Below are 14,977 nucleotides of genomic sequence, written 5' to 3' on the forward strand. Positions count from 1 at the left end.
TGTATTAGAGATGCAATGCATAAACTCTGCAGATTAGTGCAAGGACTCGGCTGATTTATTGCTTCTAACGGCCAACAGAGGGCGCTGCATCACTTGTTCTCAATACAATGTTCCAGAGTCTGTTTCATCAGGTATTCTGACTTTGTTTATTTGCCCAGATGACGGATCATTTAATCTATCTGTATTTTTATCTGTAAGCAATGTCATGTTTTACTCTGTAAACTCTGTGCTGCCACACATTGTTGTTTTGTCTTTGTCTTGAAAAAGTCAGTGCTTTAATCAAGTCTGGAGAAACAATCTTATTCATGGTGCAACCATGTTGATGACAATAATATAGAAGGGGATCAGGCCTCAATATTCAGTCATTAGACCTTTCTCATTTCTAATTTCCCCTCCTCGACTCCTATCCTCGACTCCTATCCTCGACTCCTATCCTCGTGTCTTAGTCCCGCCCACAGAAGATGCGAGCGGAGGACTCGAGGAGGGGAACCGAGGAGAGAGGAGTCGAGGAGTCGAGGAGGGGAGCCGAGAAGAGTGGAGCCGAGGAGGGGAACCGAGGAGAGAGGAGTCGAGGAGGGGAACCGAGGAGAGAGGAGGGGAACCGAGGAGAGAGGAGCTGAGGAGGGGAACCGAGGAGAGAGGAGGGGAACCGAGAAGAGAGGAGTCGAGGAGGGGAACCGAGGAGAGAGGAGCTGAACCGAGGAGAGAGGAGGGGAACTGAGGAGAGAGGAGTCGAGGAGGGGAACCGAGGAGAGAGGAGTCGAGGAGGGGAACCGAGGAGAGAGGAGGGGAACCGAGAAGAGAGGAGTCGAGGAGGGGAACCGAGGAGAGAGGAGCTGAACCGAGGAGAGAGGAGGGGAACTGAGGAGAGAGGAGTCGAGGAGGGGAACCGAGGAGAGAGGAGGGGAAGCAGCAGGCGGTTAGAGAAATGAGAACTCCTCTCCTCTGAGCGGTCATTTTAAAGAGACGTCCATTAATGATGACAGGAGGCACAGCAGCCCTCTGTCTGATGGACAGATGTGTTCATGACGACTTGTATATTTACTTTTAATTCATTCACAGTGCGGTATGATGAGACAATAACAGGCTACAGATGCAGACACACACACACACACATATATGTATATATATATATATATATATACATATATATATATATATATTCTGTTTGTATATATATATATATATATATATATATATATATGATTTGAAAATCAAACAAGTATCAGAGCACTCTCACAACGTAACAATATCAAAGACTGAATATATCCCCCCCCCCTCTCTGGTCACTACAATGGTTTCTGACCTTCAGCCACTCATCACTGGGGTCCCACAGGTCTCCATCCTGGGGCCCCTCCTTCCCCCCCATACATATAATTTGTCCTAGTCGTTTTCTTTCATATCGCTCGTTGACGTTGTCAGTAAGTTTTAGCCAAATAAGGTCAAAACTATTTGATAGGTTGCAAAGTGACCCTGACGTACATTAAAACTTCACACCATAACATCAGAGCAGAAGTCGACTAAAGAGCGTCACCTCAGAGCAGACGCTCTCTAACAGCCTCAGGTCTGCAGCAGGACTTCAGACTCTTGTCCACGATGAACAGAAGAACTCAGCAGGAAATGGGTAATTCAATATATTCTAATTGTAATGTGTGTGAGTGTAAAACATTGCTTTCTTCTTTTACAGAGACATTGTCTCCATGTTTTCCTATTTATAGTGTTTCTGATTCTTGGTCAGATCTGAGCAGCAAAGTGTTTAAAAACAACATTTATTTCAAATGTGATTTTCAAACTGATGAACACAGAATTATAAATTCAATGCATTTGTTTCTCTCAGAATAAATTGAGTAAGAAACTGGCGATGTATCAACATCTTCTTCTGACAAAATCAATTTGATTATTTAAAAAAGTCAGATTTGAGTTTGTCTAATGGTTTTTAGTTTCAGCAGAAAGATATTTGTTTGTGATTTTAAAGAAAAAGTCAGGGTGAGAACCGAACAATTCTCTGTGTGTTTTTTAGTTCTGCTTTAGATTAATATCTGTGACTGGAGATGAACGTCATGCTTTGTCAGCGTGACCAGAACGTTTATTATACATTACAACTTTACAAATGATAAAATCCACCTTTCAGTGCAATGGTTCCTCATGGATGCTCAACACACTGGGAGTAAAACTGCATTAACATATAAATAATGTGTTTATCTTTCAGAGGAAATTGAAGAACAAGAAGATGACTATGTTAATGCCTCAAGAGGCGCTGTGGATAAAAAGAGAACCCGTCCAGGTGCATTATGAACACAAAACAATCCACATTTAATATTGTCAGAAATGGGATTTATGTAGCAATCATATAGTGTTCAAAAATGGGAGTGCAGAAAGTTGAAAGTGTGAATATTTAATCGTGTCTTTTTGTTCTAAATGTATCCTAAGCATCTGTGACTGTCATGTTGTTTAGCTTTTTTAACTGAATTATTATTTTTCAGGCCAGAGGTTTTTTCTTCTGATAGCAGTGTGTTGGCTCATACTGTTAGCCATCATGGGTCTCCGTATCTACTGTGAGTATCTTCTGTGTGAAAGTCAGTTCAACAGTTTGTATTAGATGTGACCTGAAGCTCTGTAACTCTGTCTGTTGACCCAACAACATCTCCTCTCTCTTTTGCTGCAAAGATTCTGCAATAGGAAGCTGAAATATGTGTTAAGGGCGAAGTGTGTGTGAAGGTGTCTTCCTGTTCTCCATATTTTGCAAAAGGCAGTGGTTTGAAATGTCAGAGCTGTTGTAAGATGTCTACAATACAGAGGAGACCAGTCGCTTTCCAAATGCATTTAGCTCTTTGCTATGTGAAGCAAACATGTGAACCCAGTCTTCCATGTTTATCAAGAACATTCAAACACTCAGAGACACAAGCCTTACAGCCCAACACCTTCCTCTGTCTGTGTCTGTAGTGACCTCTGAACTTTCAGGAAACAATGCCGAGCTGTACTCACGAATCCAGGAGCTGGAGACAAACTGGAAAGAGCACAACGCCAGTCGAGCTCAGTGGAGCATCGATTCCTACTGCTTAGGAAACACCGGTATGTTCAGATCCTATATATTAGGTCATAATTACAATGTTTTCATACTGCAGTCATGATGTTGATTGTTGGGACTCTGTTGTTTCAGATAAAAAGTGTCTACCTTGTCAGAAGGGCTGGTGGCTCTCTCAGCCCAGCTGCTATGCGTTCAATAACCCAAAACAGAAAACAGGGAAAACCTGGGAAGAAGCTCGAGAAGACTGCAAAGGAAAGATTTCAGATTTGGCTGTTGTACATGATCCTGCTGAAAAGGTAAGTCTATTAATATGATGCAATTAGAAAGTAATTGTGTTTTGTGTAGGTTTGAACACACTTTGGGTCTTTAGGTCATTATGTGTTTATTACAGTTTAATGTTTAAATATCTGACAACTCTCTCTGTTTTCCAGGAAGCCATCAATGCTAACAGCTTTGGAACTAATGTATACTGGATTGGTCTGAGAGTTGAAGATGGGAAATGGAAGTGGGTGGATGGAAGTGATCTGACTGATAGGTAAGAGACACGTTACTAAACACTTTGAATAATAACATCTATCAGTCTTCATCTAAACATCATGTTCTCTCCTCAGCTCCTGGATACCAGCTCCTGTTGAAGGTCACTGTGCAATGTTTTACAACGGCAGAGACACATGGTTATCATGGAGCTGTGATTATAAAGGCCCATGGATCTGCCAGAAGAAGGCTCTGTCTGTTTAAACAAATCAGTCATACTAAGAAGGTTTCTGGAAACTCTTTGAAAAAAAGATGAATTACTTCATTACTACAAAAAATAAAACAAAAAAAGTATAAAAAACAGTAATTCCAGAAACGTTTCACAAACTCGATACAAACAATAAAACACAAAAGTTAACTCATGTGGATTATTTTAAAATCAATGTACTTTTAGTTTGACTTAATTTCTATGGAGCTTGCTAAATTAATGCAAATATTTCTTTCTTTAACATTTTTATGGTGTTTTTATCAGATATGGATGGTTAAAATAGTTATTCTGTTTTGTGTGAATAATGTTATTCTATTGTGTTAGAGATGCAATGCTTAAACTCTGCAGATTATTGCAAAGATTATGGACCATTTTATTTGATTGCTTCTACCGGCCAACAGAGGGCGCTGCATCACTTGTTCTCAATACAATGTTCCAGAGTCTGTTTAATAACTATTTTCAAGATTCAAGATTCAAAGGTTTATTGTCATGACATTTAGAAACTACGGTGTAATTATGTAATGTATAAAAAATGTGATCGCAGGTTCCTTAACAGTGCAATTAACAAGACGTAAGAAATACATATAACAAACAACAATACAAATAGAAATAGTGCAAGCTCAGGTGTTTAATAGTCTAATGGCCAGTGGGATGAAACTGTCCCTGATACTATTCTGATGACGCACACTTTATGGATGATTTGTATCTATCTGTATTTCTATCTATGAGCAATGTCTTGTTTTACTCTGTTGTCACCAGTGAATAAATGTGCTGCCACACATTGTTGTTTTTGTCTTTCTCTTGAAAACATCAGTGCTTTAATCAAGTCTGGAGAAACAATCTTATTCATGGTGCGACCATTTTGATGAAAATAAGATAGAAGGAGATCAAGCCTCAATATTCAGTCACTCTGTCAACATCAGCACCAGCAGAGTTTCAGAGAGGGACAGGAAGTGGAGGTGAATTGGCCAAAAAAAGAGCAAACACTCAGTAAGATGTATGTATGATGATAAGATGTGATAATAGTGTTTAAACTCATCAATGCATCAGTGTCCATCAATGCTGCTCAGTTCCTCTAACCCTTATGTTGTGTTCAGGTCTCCTGTGACCCTTTTCAAGTTAACATTATATAATAACTACCCTCTAGTTTTTATCAGAACAAGGCTTCATGATATCCTCCACAACAGCTATATGAACTCTAACAAACTGATTTAGCCAAGTCTGTTGGGGGGCGTGGCATGAACAACATTTTCTAACAGAAGCTTGTTTTTTGTAACTTTTTCTAGCATGAATCTATATGGGTTGATTTTGACCCGTAACACCACAGAGGTTACTACAGTATAGTTAATAATATGAAGTTCTAAACACTTATTTTTTAAAATTGTATTCTAGTATTAGTCTATCATAGTCAGATAACATAATTACCCTTCTTCACTATAGGGAATATAATGAGTGAATTGAATCCCATTTTGTTCTTAAATATGTGGTGTAATGTGTTTTGGGATTGTACGGTTATGAATGCATAATAAGTTAGTTATCATGTCGTAAAAACAATATTGGATGATAGTCATTATTTTGTAGGGTTTTGGAGATAAATCATGGGTCAAAATGTACCCGCGAACACCATGAACGGTAACAGCTTTCGAACACACTTTTTGTCCCAAAGCAAGACACACACACCAAAATCATGTTACTGATTACATCGTGACTTATTGAAGGACCCAAGTATGTGTATTAAAATACAAGAGTTTCTTGTTTGTCAACCTAGGATGGCTTAGAGTAGAGGACAGAGTACAGCTACTTGCAATGGGCCTGGTCTACAAGATCCACTACACCTCTATGGTACCCATGTACATGTCAAAATTCTTCCCAAAGGTCAAGGAATACCATGATCATAACACCAGAGGGAGCTCCACAAATCATGTAAAACCCAGATTTGGCACAAAAAAGGGGGAATACACGTTTCGCAATTATGCCACATCAAGGTGGAACGCTCTTCCCACAACTGTAAAGGAAAGTAAAACTATACTTACCTTCAAAACCTCTCTTAAAGAGCACCTTCGGGGGAGAGCATTGCAAAACTGGCCCCGGTAATGGTACAAATCTCACCCTGTCGTACAATGGACAGCTTCCCCCCCCATCTATATATATACTCGCATTTTAGACTCTGTTACTAACTGTATATCTGTAGACTTGGTATGTCTTAAATGTCCGGTTAGGATGTATTAGAACGAAATCTAAAATGAAAATTGTAAATAAGCCATCTGTATGTAAAAAACCACCTGTATGTAAATTGTAAATAAGCCATCTGTATGTCAAATATGTCTTATATGTCTTAAATGATATGATGAATTGGAAATGGGGGACCCTGATGTAAACAAGACGAAAGTCTTTCTCTGGTCTGCATCCCCTTAACAATTGTATGTTTTGAGCTGTACTGTACTGTACCCAATATACAAGCTGTTAATAAACTTTTCAATCAATCAATCAATCAGATGGTTGGATTCAATTACTTTGGGTGCATGCTTTCACAGGAAGTTCCCAAACCAGTTTTATCAGTATTTGAGTGACTTGAAGAGGGTTTGTTTCTGACCTTCATCAACTCATCACTGGGGTCCCACAGGGCTCCATCCTGGGTCCCCTCCTTTATTTCTCCATACATATCTTTTGTCCTAGTCGTTTTCTTTCATATCGCTCGTTCACGTTGTCAGTAAGTTTGAATCAAGCCAAATAAGGTTGCAACATGTCTGACTCTGACGTACATTAAAACTTCACACAGAAGATTTGAGTTTTTCCCTTTGGTCTTTACTCTTGTTTTAAAAAGTCAGCATGATACACTTCTCCGTGTGTTTTTAGTTCAGATTTCCTGCTCTGTTCGTTGCGTAACTGCAACTCATTTTACATCGTTGAGTTTGATTATAAACTCCATCATTTAGTGAAATGGTTCCTCATGCGTGCTGAACATAATGGGAGTGAAGCTGCATATCTGATGAAACAGTATGTGTTTATCTTCCAGAGGAAATCACAGAAGAAGCTGACTATGTGAATGCACCAGAAGGCCCTGCGGATAAAAAGGCAACGCGTCCAGGTGAGCTGTGAACACAAGCAAACATGAGATTTATTTAACAGTCATGTTATTTAAAAATTAAAAAGTGATGAAGATTAAACATTTGAATATTAAATCAGCTCTTTTTGTTTTATAATAACTGTTAATTCATGTTGTTTAGTAACTTAACTCAGGCCAGAGGTTTCTCTTCTTCACTGTATTTTCCACCAATAGCAGTGTGTTTGCTGATTATAAAATCCATCTTTTGTCCAATGGTTTTGAAGTTTGATCATATTGGGAGTTAAATGCACATCAATGTTTTATTTTTTTTCATTAGTTCACATATTTTGTTCCAAATCTATTTCTGCGATTTCAACCATATTCTGTTTAAATACTGCTATATTTTAGTACATTTTTGAATATTTTTAAATGTTATTATATTTTTCTTAAAATATTTTTCTACCTGTGTTTTATTTTTATTTATGTACCACGACATCAAGCCAAATGCCTCGTATGTGTTAACCTACCTGGTAATAAACCTGTTTCTGATTCTGATTGTGACACATTACGTTTATATTTTTCAGAGGACACCAGAAAAGAAGCTGCACCAGAAGGCACCGTGGATACAAAGGCATCCCCTCCAGGTGCCTGATCAATACATTTCACTATTTAATACTGTTAACATGTTTAAAAAAACATAAAGGTAAAACAGTGAGATAGTGACAAAGGTTGAAATGGTTTAGCTATTTTTGTGGTGTGTTTATAATGTATTGAAAGCATTAGCTTAGCCTGTTAAATGGTTTTAGGTGTTAGGATAAAGCTAAACTCCTGAGCTTGCACTTTTAGTGTTTTTTGAATTTATTTTAAGTCTTGTACATGTTTATATTACATGTTTTAACCAACCTGTGACCTCAGTCTTTATCTGTGTATATGACTTTAAAACCTTTGAAACCTTACAAAAGGCAGTGGTTTGAATCGTCAGAGCTGTTGTAAGTTGTCTACAATACAGAGATCAGTCGCTCCGCCTGTTATCTCTCCAAATGCAGTTAGCTCGTTGCTAACTTGTTGCTGCTCTAGTGAAGTTAGCCGGCTGTGGCTGACATGTTCCTATGGTTCACTTTTTCAAAGGACAGGTCTGTCAGACGCCCACATGTACATAGAAACAGTTGGTGTTAGGTGTAATCCTGCCTCCTGTTAACACTGGCCCTGTGCAAAGATGTATTTCAGAAGAGGTTTTTTGTTTCACTTTCAAATCAAATCAAATCAAGTTTTATTTATATAGCACATTTTTAAACGATTTTTGGTCGAGCCAAAGTGCTGTACATATAATAAAAATACCCTACAGTAAAGACACTTTACAGCAAATACAACAGCACAGTTTGTGCAGAATATCAGTATGAGAAAACGACACCCTCTGTCCTTAGACCCTCTGTCCTTAGACCCTCTGTCCTTAGACCCTCACATCGTACAAGGAAAAACTTCCAGAGAAAAACCCACAGTTTAAAGGGGAACATGGGAGAAACCTCAGGGAGAGCAACAGAGGAGGGATCCCTCTCCCAGGACGGACAGACGTGCAATAGATGCCGTGTGTAAATCGAAGAGAAAATACATTTTACAGCATAGGTAGGTAGACCGAATGTTTGGAAATGCATGTGTCTATAATAAGAAGATGAATCCACGAGGATGTCAACAACAACCCTGTGGGAGCCTTCAGGGAAGTAGCATGATGAGAGTCAGGCAGGACCGCAGAAACAGGTTCAGCCACGACTCGAAGTCCACGACTTTATCCAGAACTCAGGATAGAGGATCCAGGGCACAGGACCACAGCAAGAGGATCAGCCTCGACTCAGGATCCCGGCGTCGATATAGACACAAAACAAGAACATTTGGGGGAGGCTGGGTTAATCGGAACAAGAGAGTACACAGGTACAGACAGGCAGAAGGAAGAACAAGCACTCCCTTAGGATAGGTTGAGGGGAAAGGGTAGCAAGTAAGAGAGTAAGAAACAGAGGTGGAGAGGCACACGCAGGGAACAAGGTCCCCACTGGAGCCTTAGTTGGAATTGGTGAGAGGTAAGGAGGTACGCTGTGAATACGAATCATAACACTCCCCGGCCTGCCTCAGCCACTCTGCAAACCTGTTTCCCTCTAATAAAACCTCGAGAGGTCAGAGAGGGAAAAGGTTTTTGGATAAAGAGAGGATAGAAAGAATAGATTACAGGAGTAGAGAGTATGAGAAGTAGAGAGAGAAAAGATTTAGAAGAATGAGTAGTAGTAATAACCTTATTTTTAAATATAAGATCCAAGTTTGTTTATCTTCTACTTTAGAAGATAAACACTTGATTTAACAATCTTAGACCATCAATGCTGCTCCGTTCACATGTTTATATGTGCGTCTGACTATTGTTTTAGGAAAGATAAAACATATGAACGTGTTCTTTAATGTCTATTATGATCATTAATCACTCAGAGACACAAGCCTTACAACACCTTCCTCTGTCTCTGTAGTGACCTCTGAACTTTCTGAAGACAACGCCAAGCAGACTGCAGAGATCCTGAACCTGACATCAAGAATCCAGGAGCTGGAGACACGGGAGAATCTCACGGACCAGTTGGGTAACCTGACACAAGCCTTTACTGTCTCAGAAAGCAACGTGAAAGACCTGTCTGCAGAAGTCCAGGAGCTGAAAACACGAAACCAGGAGCTGGAGACCAAGAAGAAGAACTTGACACAGCAAATACAAAACATGGAGACAACCTCGAATGAGCTCAACGTCAGTCAAGCTCAGTGGAGCATCGATTCCTACTGCTTAGGAAATACTGGTATGTTCAGATCCTATATATTAGGTCATCATTACAATATTTTCCTACTGCGTTGTTGATGGTTTGGACTCTGTTGTTTCAGATGAAAAGTGTCAAGCTTGTCAGTTTGGCTGGGGACTCTCTCAGCCCAGCTGCTATGAGTTCAATAACCTTCCTTCTCCTGGTTGGAAAACCTGGGAAGAAGCTCGAGAAGACTGCAAAGGAAAGAATTCAGATTTGGCTGTTGCACATAATCCTGCTGAAAAGGTAAGTCTATTAATATGATGCAATTAGAAAGTAATTGTGTTTTGTGTAGGTTTGAACACACTTTGGGTCTTTAGGTCATTATGTGTTTATTACAGTTTAATGTTTAAATATCTGACAACTCTGTTTTCCAGGAAGCAATCTATATGTACAGCTTTGGATTCAATGGATTCTGGATTGGTCTGAGAGTTGAAGATGGGAAATGGAAGTGGGTGGATGGAAGTGATCTGACTAATAGGTAAGAGATTCATTACTAAACACTTTGAATAATAACATCTATCAGCCTTTCTCTAAACATCATGTTCTCTCCTGAGCTCCTGGATAGATCCTCCTGTTGACGGTCGCTGTGCAGTGTTTTACAAGGGCATAAACACAGATAAATAATTCCTAAGTAGCAGCTAGATTAATGTTATGATGTTGTTTCAAGTTCAGGTGTTTAATATTCTTATGGCCTTCGTTACCGTACTGAAGTACATTTTTCTGGTATCAGTTCTTTACTCCACTACTTATTTTTCTGACGACTTTTTACTTTGACTTCTTACATTTTGAACACAAATACCTGTACTTTCTACTTCTTACATTTTGAACACAAATACCTGTACTTTCTACTTCTTACATGTTGAACACAAATACCTGTACTTTCTACTTCTTACATTTTGAACACAAATACCTGTACTTTCTACTTCTTACATTTTGAACACAAATACCTGTACTTTCTACTTCTTACATGTTGAACACAAATACCTGTACTTTCTACTTCTTACATTTTGAACACAAATACCTGTACTTTCTACTTCTTACATGTTGAACACAAATACCTGTACTTTCTACTTCTTACATGTTAAACACAAATACCTGTACTTTCTACTTCTCACATGTTGAACTCAAATACCTGTACTTTCTACTTCTTACATTTTGAACACAAATACCTGTACTTTCTACTTCTTACATGTTGAACACAAATACCTGTACTTTCTACTTCTTACATGTTGAACACAAATACCTGTACTTTCTACTTCTCACATGTTGAACACTAATACCTGTACTTTCTACTTCTTACATTTCCCAAACAGGCTGGTTCCTTTAGTTTGAATGTGTGTTTGGTGGCGTGATCATTATTATTTAGAGTCATTGCGTGCCTATTGATTTGAACACGATCCGTGTATCCATCATTTCCTGGTCTTCTCTAAAGAAGAGGGACCAATGAAAACGTTGTCATGTTGCCGTTGTTCAGCATGGAAACATTCATTAGCTAACAATGACATTATTGTTCTATTAATATAAAGGGAGGTCAGGTACTCTTTAAAACAGCTGCTAGTTATGGGTACTTTTTACTGAAGTACTCTCTAGTTCCTACATCCCTCCACGCAGGGCCGGCCCTAGACTTTTGGGGGCCCTAAGCGAGCTTTGGCTTGGGGGCCCCCCTCACTCTAGCCCGTTCTCACTACACACAAAACGGAACCAACTTTTGTCTTATGATGTTAGCATAAGCACACATATTGTATAAATAAGCATGTAAACACCGTGGACCTAACCTCCTCTAGGGGGTTCCTAACCTCCTCTAGGGGGGTCTTAACCTCCTCTAGGGGGGTCCGGGGGCATGCTCCCCTGGGAAGATTTTTTTTTAAATATTGAAGTTAAAAGCATCAATCTGGTGCACTTTGAGAGCAACATTAAGAGATCTATGGATACATCTCTCAACACCCATATGAAACAGAACTGTAAACAGATTTTTCTTTATGGATATTTTACAAATCACTCTCCTTTTAAACTGTATTCTTGTTTTGTCATAGAGTATTTCATAACTGTTTTTCCTTTATTCTCTCTGCCTTTCCATCTCATAATGTTCACATAGAAACTAGCTGTCAATAGGAATATCATTCTGAAGAATTATAATTTCATGCAAAAATCAGTCACAAAAAGAGGTTGCACATTTACATTCAGGTGTTGTTATGGCAACGTCAGTGGCCAAACAGCCACATTTACTGCTGCAAATATGTTCAAACATGCTGTCGACACGTAAAGCAGTGGCAACTATGCCACCATTTCAGCTGACTTTTTCTCAGAAATACTGTCACATAACATCCATATATTTCAGTGCTAGGTTGATGCTTAGCTAAGCTAACTATGAAACACTTTAACTGACAGGACTCAGGATCAACTGTCTACTGTAAGGTAGCTTCTAGCTTCATGTCGAACAGTAAGTCAACATTTCCCAGAGAGCTTTCTTTGAAATCACCAGGGGCCTCATTTATAAAGGGATATACGCTCAAGAAATGGCGTACGCCAGTTTCTACGCAATGTTTGCGATTTATAAAATACTAGCTTGACGGGAAAATGTGCGGTCCTCCACGCACACTCTAACCCATGCGTACGCACTAAGCACAACAACGGGAGAGACGAGAAACTGCGACACCGTTGGCAGAAGGAAGAATGGAGAGAAATATGTGGAAATAATACCATAAATAAAATGTTACCTCTCATTTATCAAATATGAAGAATTCATTTTCAAACATTGATTAAAGCCAATCTTAAAATGATTAAACAAACGCCTGTTTGAGACTCCTCAGTGCACACAAAAACATAACTTGGAGAAATAAATAAATACGGAAATGTTATTTAAAACCACCTCGAATATGTTGTGTTCATGTTATGAAATGTTTTCTCATAAATGATGCGGTAAGCAGGAGGACAGAATTACGTCTAAACTGACGCCGTTTTGCATTTCTATAGGTTGTAGATACGAGCATGGTTTTATATACTATCACGTTTAATCGTGTTTTATGCCGTTTGCCAAGACTTGATAAGTCGCTCGTAAAACACAGGAGGTATGGAAACTAGGAACACCATATGTGGTAAATTGTACAGCTAATATAACACAACACATTGTATTTCCTTTAACTGGTGGATTATGGATATATAGTTGCTGATCGACAGCTGGAACACAAACCACCAAATACAACAAAATAATTCAGATCCAGTCGTCATGACTCCACTCCGGAGGGATTCCCCCATCATTTCTTACAGTTTCTCATCAAGGGGGTGTCTCCTGTCCCCGGGACAAACACACTGCCTGAGGAAGGTTATGTGTATTTGTTTTGTCATTAACTTTTTTCGGACCACTTATTTATTTATTTTGGTGACGATCCGACCTCCATGCTGCTACTCTGGTTCAAACTGCATCCACCAAACAATATGATTTATCTCGACCTCCCCAAAATAACCAAAATCTGACACGGTGTGAGATGTCTTTTTTAGCTGTTCTATCGTAATTCCCTGCGATCTTCTTCATGCAGTCAGTCAGAATGAATGAATGAATGGGCGTTTCTTTGACTATTTATAGGCAAATATGGGCGTTACGAGTCGATTGTGATTTATAAAGGGAAACAGGCGTAGGAAGTGCCGTACGCACTTCCCTCGCCGGTACGCAATGTTTTGTGAATCGGAAAATGTCGGAACATTTCTGTACCTATTTTTTTGCTTTGTACTACGTAAGCAATCTTCCCACGTCAATCCTACGCAAGGCGTTATAAATGAGGCCCCAGGTAACGCTAAAAAACATAACATTTAGATTGTATGACAAAGTGTTTATTTAATATATCTGGCTAGCTATAGCTACTTGCTAACGGTTTAGCTTACCCCCACGATTCAAAGTAACGTCAACGTAGGTTTAATTTATGCTTTGCTTACATGTTCGCATAACTTGTAAGTTTACTGACATTTACATACCTTGTTCACCTGGCTCAAGTGCTGGCTCTGGGGTTGTTGTGTGAGCCACCACTTGAGAATTGTCTTCTTTTTTAAGAAAAAATGTTCATATGTCCATCTTCAAAAACTCTGAGTCCGACTGACAGTTTATTTTAAACATTCCTCTGTTGCATTCACTGAACACGGGAAATTAAAATCCTGCCGTCCTCTCTAGTGTCATGATGAGGTTCAGGTGTAGCACGGTTAATGTATTATATGATTGACTCAATAATATAATACATGACTTTGAGAGTAGGCAATCTAGGCATATTAACACAATTAATTAAACATACTTATCACGGCGACGGTGTACTGAGATTATTATTATTATTATTATTATTTATTTTTTTTGCTAGGGGGCCCTTAGTGGCTGCAGGGCCCTAAGCGGCCGCTTATGTCGCTTAATGGGTCGGGCCGGCTCTGATGACGACTTATATATTTACTTGTAATTCATTCACAGTGCGGTATAATGAGACAATAACAGGCAGATGCGGATTTACACTAGAGATGGCAAATCCGGATCATTTTACGGACTCAGGGTCTTCTGAGTCAGTCATTGAAGAGATCCGGATCATACGAGTCATTTGAGTCATTTGAGTCAGCATCACCAAGACCGTAGAAATCCTATTGGTGAAACCGAAAAGTTGATGCATTTCACGAGCATATTATTATTCCATATATTTTGAATATATATATATATTTGTATATATATATATATATAATATCTGCATGTATATTTTCTATTTCGACATGTATATTTTATATTTTATTTTTATTTCTATTCTTGTATATTTTGTAGTTTTGTTTTATTGTAAAATGCCTTTTATGCTGCTGTAACAACAACAATTTCCCAATTTGGGATCAATAAAGTACTATCTATCTATCTATCTATTAAACTGACGTTATATTAACCTCCGCTACACAGTGTATTTTGCTTTAATAAAAAATGTTGATCACAAAAAAAAGGGTTATTTTGCGATTTGGCAAATCTGAGTCTGCTGTTGACTCGTGCATGAGGACGAGTCTGCTGGATCTCTGGATCTGCTGCTATATACGGCTCCGAGTCCGCACGAGTCTGATCCGCTGTGTGTTGCACACACAGTGAGTCAGGATTTGCGAATCCGAGTCTGCTGTGGACTCGTACATGACGACGAGTCTGCTGGATCTCTGGATCTGCTGCTATATGGTTACGGCTCCGAGTCCGCACGAGTCTGATCCGCTGTGTGTTGCAGCGAGTCAGGATTTGTGAATCTGCGAATCTGCGAATCTGCGAGTCTGCTGTTGGAGCCGTCGGCTCCTCTGAGTCCCCACGAGTCTGCAGGAAGTTTCACTGATCCGCGTCTCCTCCC

The 14,977-nt window shown here is 39.2% G+C and overlaps 1 protein-coding gene across 2 annotated transcripts; it reads left to right on the top strand.

Moving 5' to 3' along the window:
- Positions 1 to 1,516: 1,516 nt before the first annotated feature.
- LOC117496451 (C-type lectin domain family 17, member A-like) lies at positions 1,517 to 10,354 on the top strand. Of its 2 annotated transcripts, none has more exons than XM_034148127.1 (7): positions 1,517 to 1,624; positions 2,210 to 2,284; positions 2,484 to 2,555; positions 2,944 to 3,072; positions 3,161 to 3,324; positions 3,460 to 3,563; positions 10,196 to 10,354. In XM_034148127.1, exons 1-7 carry the CDS (start codon positions 1,597 to 1,599, stop codon positions 10,263 to 10,265), a joined length of 642 nt encoding a protein of 213 aa, XP_034004018.1. In that variant the 5' UTR covers positions 1,517 to 1,596; the 3' UTR covers positions 10,266 to 10,354. The 2 variants fall into 2 exon arrangements, with proteins under 2 accessions (XP_034004018.1, XP_034004017.1); XM_034148126.1 differs by lacking the exon at positions 10,196 to 10,354 and adding an exon at positions 3,640 to 4,551.
- Positions 10,355 to 14,977: the final 4,623 nt, after the last annotated feature.

The sequence above is a fragment of the Trematomus bernacchii genome, unplaced genomic scaffold (assembly GCF_902827165.1).
Source record: "Trematomus bernacchii unplaced genomic scaffold, fTreBer1.1, whole genome shotgun sequence".
NCBI lineage: Eukaryota > Metazoa > Chordata > Actinopteri > Perciformes > Nototheniidae > Trematomus > Trematomus bernacchii.

What these genes read in the sequence shown, in the direction of transcription:
- LOC117496451 (XM_034148126.1), top strand. Translation starts at nt 1,597, where the DNA reads ATGAACAGAAGAACTCAGCAGGAAATGG. An exon ending in AAGAACTCAGCAGGAAATGG is followed by an intron (nt 1,625 to 2,209) that starts GTAATTCAATAT and finishes TTTATCTTTCAG; the next exon opens with AGGAAATTGAAGAACAAGAA. An exon ending in CATGGGTCTCCGTATCTACT is followed by an intron (nt 2,556 to 2,943) that starts GTGAGTATCTTC and finishes CTGTGTCTGTAG; the next exon opens with TGACCTCTGAACTTTCAGGA.